This window comes from Microcaecilia unicolor, chromosome 4, assembly GCF_901765095.1.
Source record: "Microcaecilia unicolor chromosome 4, aMicUni1.1, whole genome shotgun sequence".
In the NCBI taxonomy this organism is placed as follows: Eukaryota; Metazoa; Chordata; class Amphibia; order Gymnophiona; family Siphonopidae; genus Microcaecilia; species Microcaecilia unicolor.
Genome location: NC_044034.1, coordinates 119,613,125 through 119,630,421, shown reverse-complemented (window position 1 = coordinate 119,630,421; position 17,297 = coordinate 119,613,125). Strand labels below are relative to the sequence as shown.

Below are 17,297 nucleotides of genomic sequence, written 5' to 3'. Positions count from 1 at the left end.
GTGCAGCACGGAGAGCACAGAACCATCGCTGGAACGAGAGAAGAATATTCCTGCTGTGCAAAAATAGACCGGGGAGGGGGGGAGAAATTTTTAAATGCCTAATGCCAGTACTGAAGAGTGCCAGAGGGCCTATAGCACAGACTATATTTGGGATCACTTGACATGGAGTCAGAGGAGCCGGAAAACAACGTGCCCGTCACCATCTGGAACGTGGGCGAACAGGACAAGCTGCGGCCCAGCTGGAAGGATTACCCGCAACCCAGCCAGCAGCAGACAGCGACCAAGGAAGGGGGAGGAGTACTCCTTCCCTGCCTAGGAATCGCTGGAGACTGGCTGCCAAACTAACGAAACAACCGCACACCGACGCACCACCTCCATCAACAACCTGCAGACACACCGCACCCTCACACACACACACACACACAAAAAAAATAACTCTGTGCCAAATACACACACACAAAAAAAAAAACCACATGCTAGCGCCCGTTTCATTGGTTTCGGAAACGGGCCTTTTTTACTAGTTTAAAAATAAAACATATAGCAATAATTACGAACAATGGTTGCAACCTCTGGTTCAGACCCCAGCCTGCATTTAGGGAGGGCACACAACATTCAATTCCACTCTAGCATCTAGGAATTCTTTTAACTGTTTTGGGTCTACAAATTGAAACTGTTTACCCTCAAGCATTACATTACAATAACAAGGAAAACGTAATATAAACCCATAGCTTTATTTAAACATATTTTTCTAGCTTGTCTATATCTAAGCAAATTATAGCAAAACATATCCTATATAATAATTCTCACCTCCGACATTCTATGTGTCTGCCTGTCTGTGCCCGTAACTTTCTTCACAGATGGGCTCCGAAGCCCTAGCTGATGTCACTAGACCCATTATGATGCATCCTATGTAATAATTCTCACCTCCAGCGTTCTTACTTGCCTGGGACCGTGGCTCATTCCAAGTTGGTCTGCTAGGCTCCGTAGATCAGGCTGACATCACTGTAGCCATTATGATGTCAACTTCAGAACCCAGGTGAAAAAAAAACATGCCTCACAGCTGATCCATGTCCAGAGGAGGGTCGCTGGACATGGGTGGCTGGAGGGGGGGCAGGGGAGAGAGGAGGGTCACTGGACATGGGTGGCTGGAGGTGGGGCAGGGGAGAGAGGAGGGTCGCTGGACATGGGTGGCTGCAGGGGGGCAGGGGAGAGAGGAGGGTCGCTGGACATGGGTGGCAGAAGGGGGGAGGGGAGAGAGGAGGTTCGCTGGGCATGGGTGGCTGCTCACTGGGCATGGGTGGCTGCAGTGGGCACAGGGGGAGAGGAGGGTCGCTGGACATTGGTGGCTGCAGGGGAGCCGAGGAAAACCTTGCTAGCGCCCATTTCATTTGTGTCAGAAACGGGCCTTTTTTACTAGTATGAAATATGAAATTAACCAAATCATGACAATGTCTTGCCAGAAACAGACTTGTTTAAAAAGTATGTCCACCTCCTGACCTAGTGCCTCACTTAATGAGACTCTGAAGAAACATCTAGTAGAAAGCTCAAATAAAGGTGTCTTAAACTGTTTTTTTAAAAGAAGATGTATCTGCAAAACTCATCTACCAATAGTTTATTTTTTTCTTTCAATGACTTAATTTTATGTTAGTTGGATTTTAAGTTGTGTTTAATTTGTTTTATAACATATGTTGTATTTAATTGTAATTTATTATGTTGATATGTGTGTTGAGTGCCTGGAGCAATAATTTCAACATAGTTAACAAGTTGAACTAACTAAATAAATCTATGGACATTAAAATAGGCTGTAGTATGGGATACTCCTTTCAATGCTATTATTATGAATATAATTTGCTGGAATCTTGTTTATCAGCTGTGCTTTCATTCACCAATGTACAATCTAAAGTGATTTCAGAAAGCTGCTCCCATGTTTAACTCGGTTGGTACTGCATGTTTTTCCCCATATACAGTATTTTGAAATCACTGGTTCCACCGCACATGCAGGGACATACACATGTAATCCTTCACCTATTTTACAAGAGGCTCTAATTTAGCAGAGCCTCTTGTAAAATACCATAGGAATTCTCCTTGTCCTGACACAGATGTATGAATTTCCCTTTCTACAGATACTAACCTAATGGTTAGTACAGTGGCCTGAGAACCAGGGGAATTGGGTTTGATTCCCACTGCAGCTCCATGTGACGCTGGAGAAGTCACTTAGGGGTCCTTTTACTAAGCCGCGGTATAAAGTGGCCCGCGGTAGTATGGGCACATGTTTTTGGTGCACGCTGGGCCATTTTTTACCATAGCTAGGAAAAAAGGCTTTTTTCAATGGGGGCAGTAAATGACTGTGTGCTACAGTTTAAAAGTAGTGCACGGCTATTTACTGCCTGAGCCTTTACCACCATCCATTGACCTTGCAGTAAGGGCTCACTCACTACTCATGTGGTAATCATGCAGCCCATGCCAATGTGGTTGCACTGCTGATTACCGCCGGGAATGCCCCCTGCAGTAGAAAATAGAAAAATATTTTCTACCATGGAAACCAGCGCGTGACAACTTCAAAATTACCTCTGGGCGCCCTTGCTACCCCGGCGGTAGTGACGATTTGGCACGTGCTATCTGCGTGTTAGCCCTACCACTTCTTTGTAAAAGGGACCCTTAACCTTCTATTACCCTAGCGACAAAATAAGTACCTGTATATTAATATGTAAACCGCTTTAATTGTAACCACAGAAAGGTGGTATATCAAATCCTATCCCTTTTCCTTTTCTCTTTCTAAAACAAGCGTTACTTTTGTCCCATGTAGATTCTAGCTAGAGTAATTGACAGTCGAAGATAACATTGTTCACCTGTCCTGATTTTATTGTATTTATTTTTTATAGAGATGGGGGCCTTGATAATCTCATTGATGTAAAAAGCCCTGTAAGGAACCGTGGCAAAACGTAAGTCTTCCAGTGTGATTTGATTTCTCTTTGCTGCATGCTAGTTTGAAGATGGCTGCAGTTCTTTAGTTATTGAGTTTCAAACATATGACAAGTCATTTTAGTGATAGATTGATAACGTTATCCTGATCCTAGATCTCATTTGGAATTGGTACTTGCCAGTTGATTATGTATATCTATGCTATGGCATTATTAGGTCTCTGTTGACCTTAATTTCATGCTTTCATCGAGGTCATTGGTGACCAAAGAAGATACATATAAGAGTAGACTATGACATCAGTATAATGAACAAGATACATCTAGTCTGATTTTCTGAAGCATAATGGTTTTTGTCTGGAATTTCTTCAGGGCTACTGATGGAGGCCTTAGCGGGAGAGAGCTCTTGTATAGACCCATTGTTTTTCTTTATTTATCTTCCTCCTCCCTTACCTGCTTTTACCGTTTGCCTCTACTCATCTATAAATCGGATCGGGAACACTATATTTGGGAACTGTGTGTTGGTGGTTTTTGGTTGCAGCCATGAGTTGTTCCAGAAAGCCCTACAACCAGTCGTCCTAAAGTGTTTGCTGTTTGTGTCTAACCACAGGTTGTGGTTGGGCCCAGTGAAATGCAATGTGAGGCACTTCTCTGGTGCTGCTCTTGCCACCTGAATAACTTTTTATACCAACAGTGGCACTGCCTTGGGGGCTTTTCAGAGTAGGTCTTGTTCAGGTGGTTACTTCAGCCTGAATCCTGGGGAGAAGGGGAGTCCATTGCTTCCATCTCTAACATCGGTGACAATTTTAGTGCTTTCATGGGGAGAATTTGTCTTTTAACCTTTTGGGGAGCACGAGAGCTGCAACAACTTATAAAACAGCTGGAGAAGTGGCTAATTCCTGTTGTGAGCTCTTTGATCTACAGGAGGCAGTATATTCTCTTTCTTTCAGAGGAGGTCTCATTTGCTCAGCCTTTTCCTGTCCATGCAGGAGGGCAAGGGACAGAGGATCTAGAGAACAACTCTGGTTTTTCTCCAGAATTGTTCTTCTTCTTCACAAATCCTCTTATGTGTCAGTCACAGGATTTCCTAACCACTTCAGGTTTATGGCAGTACTCTTTTCATGCAAAACAACTAAGGATAAGATTATTGGAAGATGCGCCAGTATTACCAGAAGCAAGAGAGAGAGAATGAGCAAGTTGCTGCAGTATACTTAGTGGAACGGATAGAGCTTCATCCTTCCTGGAACCCTTAGAAGAAAGAGGGCTTCAAAAGATGATGATCTCTCCGCTGTCTGTCTTTTCTTTAGAGAGGAGCTTGCAGGAATGATCTTGCAAGCATCAGAATCTTTGAGTATTGTGGAGCCTTTGGTCCCTAGAAGCATCTCAGTCTTTGAAAGTTTTAAGATACCAAAGGTGGATGCTCTAGTGATGGCTGTCATCAAAAAGACAACTACCCCAATGGAGGGTAGTATATCCCTGAAGGATATACAGGATTGTAAATTCGCTCTTGGTTATGCGGTACCAATTTCAGACGATATTTTTTTACTCGTTCCAGACATTATTTCTGATGTATCAGACATAATCATTAATGGAATTAATAGAATACAATATGGGCATTTGTGAACAAATTTAAATTAAATTCAAACAAAACTAAGATCTTATGGTTTAAAAGACCAGAAGATATAATTCTGTCCACTATAAAAAATTGCAGAAAATAACATTCTTAAGCTTGAAATAGAGTCGAGTTTTGGGAGTCATACTTGACTCTTCATTATCTTATGACTCACAAATGAGTCTTTTATGGGAATTTTTTTTTTTTTATATTGAGACAACTATGATTAATATGTGCATTCTTCGCCAAAGAAACTTTTGCTTGTGTAGTTCAAATGTTAATATTACCCCGTTAAGGGTAATATTGTTGCAGGAAAAAGTTGCAGGAAAAAGGGCCTTTCGCTAGCGGCAGGGGCCATTTTTCCTGAATGCCAGGGCCCTTTTTACCGCAGTGGAAAAAAGCCCCCAGACACACATGGCTATGCGGTAAGAGAACACCTACCGCATAGCCATGCGATGGGGAGCCCTTACTGCCCCCCATTGAGATGGCGATAAGGGCTCCCGCTCTAACCCGGCAGTAACCAGACAACGCGCAGCGATGCCCAGTTACTTCTGTGCAAGCCATTTCTGGGGATTTTCGTTTTCCCCCAAAAATGGCATGCACTTGGGGCAGGACTACCACTAGCGGCCACATTGGGCCGGTGGTAGTCCCGGAAGAGCGAGCGATAAGCCCACGTTGGGCTTACTGCCACTCTGTAAAATTATTTTAATGTTTTATACCTAACGCTTAATACTCAATATCTTAAGAAACTTCCGCTAATACAGAGAACAGCGATGAGACTGATCTTTAGGCTTAACAAATTTACCAGTGTTTCTAGCTATATGTAGATTTTGCATTGGTTGCTGGTAGCTGAACGTATTTGATTCAAAGCTTTTTGTATTTTATTTCAAGTAATTCACGGCTTGACCCCTTATTTTCTAATTAATTCAACCTCTACATCTTTATTTGGCTCTTCTTTAAGATTGATCAAGCAGTTACTTCTCTGTCCTTTATATTTGGGTAAGATTTTTTTTTCAGATATTTAACACTGTTTTTGGAGTTGTACTAATACCCTTATGAAATTCTCTTCCAGTTGATGTCAGAGTGGAACTGAATTACTTAAGTTTTAGGAAAAAATTGAAAATGTATCTTTTTAGTGTTAGTGTTTTTAGTCTTCTTGAAATTTTATTAATACTTTGTTTATTGATAATTCTATTTGTAAATCGCAATGAACCCTTCATCAGGGGATATAGCGATTAATAAACATAACATTGACATTTGACTACTGGGACCTCCTGCAGCAGTCTCGTGAGGCTGCCACAGGAAGTCTAGGCAGCCATTTTAAAGCAGTGGCGGCAGCAATGGCAATGGGCAGAGCAGCATGCAGGAAAGAGTGGGATTCTTTCCTGCCCCCGAAGAGGCCACTAGACCACCAGAGCTTGTTGAGGTAGGCCTGTGGAGGGCCTACTCATGCTGGGGGGGGGGGGGGGTGCTCAGAGGGTGGCAGTGGTGTCCCACAAGGATTCGTTCTCCATAGGTGGGGGAGCAGCATCTTCCATTTAGGGTGGCAGGTGCACCTTTTCGGTTTCGGCTTCATTTCCAGCCAAAACCAAGCTGCAGACTTTGCCCCAGATTTGGTTTCAGCCAGAACCAAAACCACCGGTTTTAGTCGGCCTCTAGCTAAGATATTCCTCAGGATCTTAAGACTAATTCAACTAGAAGGATAGAAGTTTCTTGGATTAAATCACATTTAGTTTCCCCAGGAGACATTTATAGAGATGCTATTTGGTTTTTACACTCCTTTGCCAAATCTTACAGTTTAGACTGCACTGCAAAGAAACTTATAATACACATCCTTCTCTGCTCTATTCTGCTTCTGCTAGTTAGTACTACAAGAATCTTTAGATGACTGTTGACTACTCTCTCTTTTTCTCTCTCTTTTACTACTCTGATCTCCTCAACTGTGAAATGGTCATTTTTCAAGTTTCACTTGATTTGTTCTATATGATGCTTACTTCACCTCTCTGTACTTAATATCCTTATACATTCACTAGTCATTAGCCAACTTGATTATTGCAACACTCTATGTAAAGGAATCAAGGCTAAGAATCTCAAGTGTCTACAACTAATACAAAACACTGCTATTAAACTTATTACTGGACATTAAAAAATATGATCATATAACACCCCTCCTCAAAGTAGCCCACCAGATGCCACTTTCCAACTTCATAATGTATAAAATCTTACTACTTGTGTACAAAATCCATAGCTCTGGTGAACTTCTTTTACTATCATGACTCCTGTCATCCTGCTGCCCAATTGGACTACTGCAGTCATCCAACATAATGTTCTAACAGTCCTCCCGTTTTATGAAATTGTTTGTGACACCACCTGCCATTCAATCTTCTCTGTTCAGGTTACTGAGCTATAGAGTAAGCTCCCACAACACCTTAGATCTACATCGTCTCTGCAACAATTTTAAAAAGATTTGAAAACTTTTCTGTTTATTGATGCCTATACTTGATTCTCTTGTGGTGGAGTGCTGCTAGTAGTGAGACTGAGCTGCATAGCCTACCCTCACCCCCCCCCCCTCAGGTTTGCTATAAAAATGTAGCTCCACCTCTCCTCCATTCTGTTTTCATCCTATATCAGACTGTAAGCTGCTCAGACAATGTACTAATGGGTGGAGTAGAAAGTCTTTGAATAAACTTGGAAATTTAGATGTACAAACCAGGGAAGAAGCAGTGTTGGAGCTGGTGTTTTGGTGGCAGGAGTATTTTCTTCTCAGTCAATCTAAGGATTGCTTTTCTACATCCCATCCATTCTGGACTGGTCTGGTTAATATTGTGAGGAAAATAAATTGGTCTTTCCAACTAATTTTCTTGAGTCCATCCAGTCCAGTCCAGATACCTACCCTGTAACTGGAGAAGGGATTTCTTATTTGTTTGTTGATCTCAGTTGGTTTACTCTCTAGTGCAGAATATGGGGAGGAGCATTGTATTCTCTCCTCTGCATATTAGCATAGGGTTAGTTCATTTGGGTAGCCCACATTTGCTTTGTTATAGGAATACTGATAAGCTCCAGCTGTATGGTGCCTTTTATTTATTATTATTATTTTAACTTTTTACAAGATCTTTATTTAAAAAGCCAAAAACATTACAATATGAACAATAACAATATTATTCAGCAAATAAATAACTTTCATTTTTTCCAAACCATCAGCTTGTAAAATAAAGAATTAAACGTCCAGCATGAGGGATCAAACTGACCTGTTCTACTTGATCTTTTTTTTATCAGTATGTGAGTAGGATCCAGTGATTCTCAGCAGTCAAGCCCATGCCTTCTCCCTGAAAATATCTTAGAGGATCCCATCCCTTTAACATGGGTGCACAAGTTCAGTCCTCAAGGGCAACAAACTAGTTGGGTTTTCAGGATATACCTAATGAGATAGATTTGCATGCCTGCTACTGTATGAATATGTGATCATAGTAACATAGAGGGGCATTATCGAATGGCGCCGGCGAAATTGATCGCTGGCGATCTATTTTGGCAGCGCCGCAACAGCTGGCTGGAACCGTATTATCGAAAAAAAGATGGCCGGCCAACTTTTGTTTCGATAATACGGTTGGGGTCGGCCAAATGCCACAGTTCGCCGGGTTTGAGATGGCCGACTTTGTTTTTCAGCGATAATGGAAACTGGAACCGGCCATCTCAAACCCGGCCAAATCCAAGGCATTTGGCCGTGGGAGGGGCCAGCATTCGTAGTGCACTGGTACTTCTGGATGTTTAGATCTTGCTGATCAGTTATGTTATGACTTACTTGTTCAGGAGTGCTGTATTTTGTGATACTGTTTTGAGAAATGTTCAAGAAAGACTTCATACAAATGAAAAAAGTCCCTGCCGTGCATTTTCCCTTGATGGACGTCCCTGACGTGCACTTCCCTTAATAGCCGTCTTTCTCTCCGAAAGTGCACTTCTCTTAATGGCCGTCTTTCTCCCTGAACAGGGAAATCAAAAGTTTTTGCACACTGCTTTTTTTGTAGTAACAGTGGGATTTGAACCAGCCACCTCTGCATTACAAGACCAGTGATGTAACCACTTGGCCACAGCTCCACTTACTTGGCTGTCCCTCCCTTTTGATTATACCCCTCCTTGTCTCTCTCAGCCACTCACAGACAGCTTAACACACTGTGATTGGCTGAGAGAGACCTGAAGGGGTATAATCAAAAGGGAGGGACAGCCAAGTAAGTGGACCTGTGGCCAAGTGGTTACATCATGGCTCTTGTAATGTGGAGGTGGCTGGTTCAAATCCCACTGTTACTACTAAAAAAACTGTGAGCAAAAACTGTTTTGATTTCCCTGTTTGGGGAGAAAGCCGGCCATTAAGAGAAGACGGCTATTAAGGGAAGTGCATGTTAGGAACGGCCATCAAGGGAAAATGCACAGCAGGGACTTTTTTCATTTGTATGAAGTCTTTCTTGAACATTTCTCAAAACAGTATCACAAAATACAGCACTCCTGAACAAGTAAGTCATAACATAACTGATCAGAAAGATCCTTTTTTTTTTTTTACGAGCTGGCCGACTGGCTTCCCCTCCTAGGAAGGAAATGTTTTAAAGTTTCTTTTTTGGGTGGGAGGAGGTTGGTGACCACTGGAGGAGTATGGGGAGGTCATCCCCGATTCCTTCCGGTGGTCATCTGGTCAGTTTGGGCATCTTTTTGAGACTTGGTTGTGAAAATAAATAGACCAAGTAAAACCGGCCAAATGCTCGTCATCGCCGGTTTTCTTTTTTCCATTATCAGCTGAAGCCGGCCATCTCATAAGCACGTCCACATCCCGCCTTCACTACCCTGCCGACACGCCCCCTTGAAGTTTAGCCCCCTCCGCGACGGAATGCCGGCGAGTGTGTCCAAAAATCGGCTTTCGATTAGACCGATTTGGCTGGTTTTAGGAGATGGCCGGCCATCTCCCGATTTGTGTTGGAAGATGGCCGGCACTTTCGAAAATAAGCTGGATAGTAACATAGTAGATGACGGCAGAAAAAGACCTGCAAGGTCCATCCAGTCTGCCCAAGAAGATAAATTCATATGCTACATTTTTATTTGTACTGTTCTCTTCAGGGCACAGACTGTATAAGTCTGGCCAGCCCTATCCCCGCCTCCCAACCCCCAACCCCACCTCCCACCACCAGCTCTGGCACAGACCGTATAAGTCTGCCCAGCACTATCCCTGCCTCCCACCACCGGCTCTGGCACAGACCGTATAAGTCTGCCCAGCAGTATCCCCGCCGCCCAACCACCAGCCCTGGCACAGACCGTATAAGTCTGCCCAGCACTAGTCCCGCCTCCCAACCACCAGCTCTGCCACCCATTCTAGGCAGAATACCAGTATGGTATTCTAGATCAGTATGGGCAGAAATAAAAATTGAGAATTCACTATGAAGCTGCTTAGATAGCTTTGTATAAATTATAGATGTTCCATCACTGATTTATAAGTCTTGACCCTCATTTTAAAGCTTTCCTACATGTAAATAGTAGCTTTTACACATGTAGATTTGCATGTAAAAGCCATTTTAATAAGGGGGCTATATACACATGGGCAAGTCTACCATATCTACATAGCAAGTGGTTAGGACATGGAGAGAGAGTGGCTAGAGTAGGTTAAATATACCAGCATGTATTCTCCATTTTATAAGGGGAATATATGTGGACATGAAAAAATATCCACATCAGCATATATACTTGATCTGGGGCACAAATAAGTGCAAAAGCCATGGGAAACCCCTCCCCCCTCCATTCTGATCTCTCCCACACATCCATACCCTCATCTGATTCCTCCTTCAACGTCTAACCTTCTGTTCCTCCCCAAAATGCCCACCCCTTCTGATCCCCCTGAAATATCCATACCCCATCTGAACCCCCCCCCATCCAGACCCCTTCTGATTCCCCCCTATATGAGGACTCCCCACCCTCCACTCAGTCCCACCTCTGGTTCTTACAGAGGGCCCTGATGTCTAGTGGGATGAGGAGCAAGCCCCACTCACTCCTGCTCCATCACAGTCCTGAAGCCCCAGGTTCAAAATGGTGCTTGCAGCCCCTAGTGGTGTTCTTGCAGTACTACCATGAGGAGTCAGGCTGCCATGGGACCAGGGACCCTCGGTAAGAGCTAGGATTAGTAGGTGGGTGGCCCTTATCTAGGGGATATAGGAAGGGGTGGAGGTATTGAGGCGGATCAGAAGGGTGGGCATGTTGGGAGGGGCGGATCAGAAGGGTTGGTGCTATTGGGGTGAGTGATGGAGGGCGAAGGCATTGCTAGTGTTGGGAACAGCATTTTCAAAAAGAGCTCCCATGTTTAAATGGTTAGTGCTGCATGTTTTTTTTTTCCCCCAACCTCCCAAGATCTTTCCTCCTACTTTACAAGAAGCTCTGTGTTTGGCAGAATCTTTTGTAAATACTATGGGAATTCTCCATGTACTGACCTGGATGTGTGAAGTCCCCTCTCCATGTACTCTCTAAAATCTCTCTTCATCTTCTAAAACAAGGATTTTATTTGTCCAATATAGGTCTTAAGGATAACACTCTTAACCTTTCTTGATTTCATTTTATTTTCTTATAGAGATGGGGGCCTTGATAATCTCATGATGTAAGAGCCCTAAAGGGAACCGTGGCAAACGTAAGTCTTCCAGTGTGATTTAATTTCTCTTTGCTGCTTGCTGGTTTGAAGGTGATTGTGGTTCTCCAGTTATTGATTTTCATACAAATGACAGTCATTTTAGTGATGAATTGCAGTCTTTCTTGATTGATGTTATCATGTAACCTATATCTCATTGATATTGGTAGTTACCATTTGATTATTTATGTTTATGCTGTAGTATTGTCATTAGGTCTCAGTTGACCTTGAATTGGTGTTTGCATCAAGCTGTATTTGCAACTAAGGAAGATTCATAAAAGATTACTATCACCTCAGATAAAAATTGCAAGGCATATCTAGTCTGCCCATTTTTATTTGAATATTGCAGTCATTATTTAGTTTTGAAAAATGCACTTGCTTCCTTAAGGCTGAATCTCACCCTTTCTTGAATTCCAGTGCTTTGTGCCTCCATGAACTCCTTTAGAATGTGGTTCCATTCATTCACTACCCTTTGTTTGAAGAAATATTTCCTGATGTTAGTCTCGAGAGATTAATTTTTCCAGCTCCATAGTCCTTATTCTAGAACTTCCTTTTGGATGGTAATATGCTTGGGTATTCCATATTATTTATAGGTCCAATATTCAAAGCAATTTAAGTCAGACATTGGCACAAACTGGCCATCTGGAAACCAGGCTGGAGAAGGGCATTACAAAGACAGAGTTGGGGAGGAACTGGTTGTTATTGGGTGCTAGCAATATTCAGTGTAGGTGTCCACAGAGCTTAGCAGGCACATAAAACCACACAAAATACAGACCTAACTATGTCCACCTAGCTACGCAATGCTGGCACTGAATATTGGCCAGCACCCACATAATTTCCAGATACCAGCCTAAAGTGCTGTGGCTCCTCTCCCATCCAACTATCCATAAAGAGGATTAGCATTCTTCTCCTTCCCACCTGACCCCTCTAAAGAGGTTGGTACTCCATTTTCCCCACCTGACCTCCCTGACACCCTTCAAAGAGTATCAACACCACCCACCCCCCCAGTAGGACCCCCGTGCCTACCTTTCATATCGCTGGTGGTCTAGGGGTTAGAGCAGGAGCCATCTCCACTTGCTTCTACCTATTGTGGCTCCTCCATCAAAATGGTTGCTATAGCCTCAACGTTTTTCAGGAAATATACACAGATGCTTTTGAAAATAGCTTTGGAAATTATCCTCTATAAAGGCAATTCTATTAACTGCATGCTTAAATGCACCAATTAATATCACTTATGCTGCCAAATCTATTCTATAAGGTAGCTCAACTGCTATGGTGCATAAGTGCAAGAGGAGAACTTATATAACACAAACTTGCAAGAGGGGTATACACAGGGACATAGGTGGGGCTCTCACTTACATGGCTCTCCCAAGCTCCACAAGTACAAGTTGGAGTGCATGAGCGAGTCTTGGGTATGGCACCAATGTACATGTGTAACTTATAGAATACTATTGGCTCATTTCGAAAGAGAAGGACGTCCAAATCGGTATAATCGAAAACCGATTTTGGCCGTCCGCAACTGCTTTCCGTTGCAGGGACGGCCAAAGTTCAAGGGGGCGTATTGGAGGTGTAGCGAAGGCGGGACATGGGCGTGCCTAACACATGGATGTCCTCGACCATAATGGGAAAAAAGGGCGTCTGTGACGAGCACTTGAACGACTTTACCTGGTCCTGTTTTTCTTACGACCAAGGCACAAAAAGTTGGCCGAAATGACCAGATGCCCACCGGAGAGAATCAGGGATGACCTCCCCTTACTCCCCCAGTGGTCACTAACCCCCTCCCACCCTCAAAATTATCTTTCAAAATATTTTGTGCCAGACTCTATGCCAGCCTCAGATGTCATACTCAGGTCCATGATAGCAGTATGTAGGTACCTGGAGCAGTTTTAGTGGGTGCAGTGCACTCAGGCAGGCAGACCCAAGCCCATCCCCCTATCTACCTGTTACGTTTGTGGAGGAAACAGCGAGCACTCCAAAACCCACCATAAACCCACTGTAACCACATCTAGGTGCCCCCCTTCACCCATAAGGGCTATGGTAGTGGTGTACAGTTGGGGTAGTGGGTTTTAGGAGGGGTTTGGGGGGCTCAGCACACAAGGTAAGGGAGCTATGTTCCTGGGAGCATTTTATGAAGTCTACTGCAGTGGCCTCTAGGGTGCCCGGTTTGTGTCCTGGCATGTCAAGGGGACCAGTGCATTACAAATGCTGGCTCCTCCCACTACCAAAGGGCTTGCATTTGGTCGTTTCTGAGATGGGTGTCCTTGGTTTCCATTATCACCGAAAATCAGTAACGACCAAGTCTAGGGACGACCTTCTCAAAGGACGACCAAAATTTCAAGATTTGGGCATCCCAGACTGTATTATCGAAACGAAAGATAGACGTCCATCTTGTTTCGATAATATGGGTTTCCCCGCCCCTCTATCGGGATGTTTTGCGCGGACGTCCTCAACAAAACTTGGGCGTCGCTTTCGATTATGCCCCTCCACGTTACATAAACTGAATGGCACATATAGGCAGGTCCTCACAAAGAAAGCCAAAGTAGGAGTCAAGGATGGCACAATGACCAATCCACCAGAGAGATGTAGTTCATAGCAGATTTATTCAAGCACTAAAGTGAGAAGACCTGACACAGGCCATGTTTCAGCAATTTATTCAAGCACCAAAACGAGAAGACCTGACATGGGCTTGAATAAATCTGCTTTGAACAATATCTCCCTGGTGGATTGGTCATTGTGTCATTCTCTACTCCTGCTTTGGCTTTCTTTGTGAGGATCTTCTTAGAGGGTTTGTTCTTGCTTTTGCTGTGGATATATAGGCAGGTCAACATAAGCCATCCATAGACCCAGAATAAGTAGTCTCGCCTAAATGTAGGTGCATTGATACCGACTTGTGCTAATATTCTATAATGGAATATTGTCACCAAGTTATAGAATTTCCCTGTATATGATTAGTGATATCCAGGAAAAGTACAAGAAATGGAGAGTTGAAGAGTGGAGATGAAAGTCTACAGACTGCTCTATTATGACATTTCAAATCTAAATGAGACCCATATTTCTCAATCCAAGGTGCTAGAGTTGTAGCTGGGCCATTTCTAAATGTCTGTCTTGTTGCCACAACAACCATGAGTGTTTACCAGCAGAAAACTGCCCCTGCACCTTGTAGCTTTAATTATTCAAAAGGAAATTAAAAATAAAGTACACCAATCTTAAATGTTAGACTTAAAGACCATCAGCAGCTCTGCATGTTTTGCTATAGTAATGAACACATGAAGGTACTGAAACAATATTTACTTGATCTCAATTTATTTTTAAAGTGATGGGGGCCTTGACAATCTCATTGACATCAAAAGGACTGCAGGGAAAAATAGTACAGGGTAAGTCTTTGGGTGTGATTTCTATCTCTGTCACTCTCTCTTTTGTTTGATTAGTGGTTGAAGGTGATTGTGGTCATCCAGCTATGACTTTAGTGCAAATGAAAGCCATTTCGGTGATAGATTTCAGTCCCTTATGCTTCACGAAGTTATACTGTACAGTCAGGATTATCTAATGTCAGGCAAATGAGCAATAAATCACCTGATCATGAACTTGAAAGGCTGAAGGAAGGGGAAATCCCAAAGGCTGTGTATGAAGGCCCTTAAAAGGAGCATGGCTTCTAATCTATCACCTGATCACTCCTGCCTGGGTTATCTGTTAGAAGGATTGATGTACAGTGAGAGTTTTGGGTGGCTATATTTCCAGCAATGTACAGTACGAGGATCAGGAGGAAATCAAAGAAAAAGAAAACTGAAGAATTAGATCAACAGACATTTTTTAAACAAAAATCTTCACTTGTTTTGGGTCTGGGTTGTGTATTTGATATATGTCTTTCTATGGTACAACTCATGATTTTATGCACCTTCAAACCATATCCAGGTACTTTCTCTGTCTCTAGTTGGCTCACAATCTCAGTTTATTGTAAGTGTAGTGTAGTGAAATGTACTCCAGATTTTTGTGAATCCTAAAACAGATTTGCAGAAATGTGCTTCAGAGGTTGGAAGATCTGCATAAAACAAAGGCACAGAGTTCCGATTTTCAAACAATCTCTTACCAAAAGGTTTTCTTTAGACTGAAATAACTTAGAGCTGACAAAATGTCAGATAATCAAGACTGTATTGTACATAAATGCGAAATTCTCTATAAGCACTATTCTGCAAATACCCACTTAACTTATATAGAATGCACTTGCAAGGGGAGTATATATAGTAGCGGAGCATGGGTGAGACATAAGCAGGGCTTCCACTTTCATGCATAGCTTATTAACATTTGTTACAGTTAAATAGCACATGATTTTTGCCATTTAATATATGTAAAGAGGCAAATATTGGGGTCCTTTTACTAAGATGCTCTAACGAATTAGTGTGCAGCTCATAGATTTGCAATGGGCTGTGCAGCATTTAGCGCATGCTAGCCATTAGCATGCATTAAATCTGTTAGTGCACCTTATTAAAAGAACCTCAACGTGTGTTATTCCCTTAATGCATGTTAGTAACTACCCCCTTTCTAAATGGTAGACCTTTAAACTGTGCTTTAGCCATAAACTTTCTGAAATGCTCGCAGATATTCTATAAAATCCATTTCTGCAAAGGTTTATCAGATATTGAGGGGTATTTTCGAAGGATGTCCAAGCCGGAATAGAAATGTCCAACTCATAACATCCAAAATGGACATCCATCTCACATCTGAACAGGAAATAAGTGAGATGGACGTCCAGCATGATCAGCAGTTTTACAAACCAGAATATCTAAATATGAATGGCAAAAAAGCAGGGACAAGGACATCTGTCTGGCAGAAGAATGGCCACACAGACATCCCTGCAGAACAGCCAAATGGTTAGTACATTGACTTTAAATTAGGAGACCCAGATTCAAATCCGCTTTACATTCTTTTATTCTGTAATTGTGAGACCTCCAGGAACAGAAAAATACCTACTGTGCCTGAATATACACCATTTAATAGCCTCCAGTCTTGCAGATGGCTTATATATTTTGGTACAGAAGGTATTTTTCTGTTCCTGGAGGGCTCACAATAAAAACAAAAAATAAAGGAGTTAAAGTGAGATTTAAATCAGGGTCACTTAGTTTAAGGTCTATTTTTTTTTTGGTTACATTTGTACCCTGTGCTTTCCCACTCATGGCAGGCTCAATGTGGCTTACATATTATATACAGGTACTTATTTGTACCTGGGGCAATGGAAGGTTAAGTGACTTGCCCAGAGTCACAAGGAGCTGTCTGTGCCTGAAGTGGGAATCGAACTCAGCTTCTCAAGACCAAAGTCCACCACCCTAACCACTAGGCCACTCCTCCACTCAATTGCACTAACCACTAGGCCACTCCTCAGACTTGCTTCCGGCTTTGTTAAGAATGTCCATAATACCTGAAGCTATCATAGAGCCTGGTATCCCTTTTCAGTTTCACTTTCAGGAGACGGGGGGGGGGGGGGGGGGTGGACAGCAACCACTGGGGATTAAGGTGGTGTCTGTGCCTTAATCCCTCCAGTGGTCAGCTGCTCAATCAGAGCACCTTTTTATATCCTGGATGTGACTGAAACAGGTCTAACAAAGGACATCCTTTTTAGGCTTGGATGTTTCTTCCAGTCCAGTAATTGCCATTAGACATCTTGATTTTGAGCCCTCCCTAGTCCCACTCAAAACACGCCCACAACACGTCCCCTTGCTATTGAACGTACTGCAGTGTTGGACGTCCCTTTTTTGCCGTTCCAAAATTTGGGATTTGGACATTTCAAGCACATGGACGTCCATTTGGGCATTTTGAGATGTCCATATGCTTCGAAAATAAGCTCCATTGTCTCATAGATGACTGTTTGTAATATCACTAATTTAGGTGATTTTTGTTTTAAATGTAGCCAGGGATGTCATGATCTCATTGATGTATCAAGCAGTACTGCAATGTTAGACGTCCCTTTTCTGCACATGCAAAAATGGGATTTGATCATCTCAAGTTCATGGATGTCCATTTGGGCATTTTGAGACGTCCATATGCTTTGAAAATATGCTTCATTGTCTCATAGATGACTGATTGTGATATCACTAATTTAGATTATTTTTGTTTTTTAATGCAG

General features: G+C 42.7%; 1 protein-coding gene across 6 annotated transcripts in view; it reads left to right on the top strand.

Annotated features, from left to right (window-relative positions):
• LOC115468681 (sciellin-like) overlaps positions 1 to 17,297 on the top strand; it is a 189,761-nt gene that overhangs the window by 160,642 nt on the left and 11,822 nt on the right. For 5 of the 6 annotated variants that reach the window (XM_030200583.1, XM_030200581.1, XM_030200586.1 and 2 more), the window contains 2 exons: positions 2,883 to 2,942; positions 14,494 to 14,553. In XM_030200583.1, the coding sequence (XP_030056443.1) occupies positions 2,883 to 2,942; positions 14,494 to 14,553 (120 nt within the window). Of the gene's footprint in view, positions 1 to 2,882; positions 2,943 to 11,125; positions 11,183 to 14,493; positions 14,554 to 17,297 lie in introns of those variants that run through there. The other variant, XM_030200585.1, reaches the window with a different exon arrangement.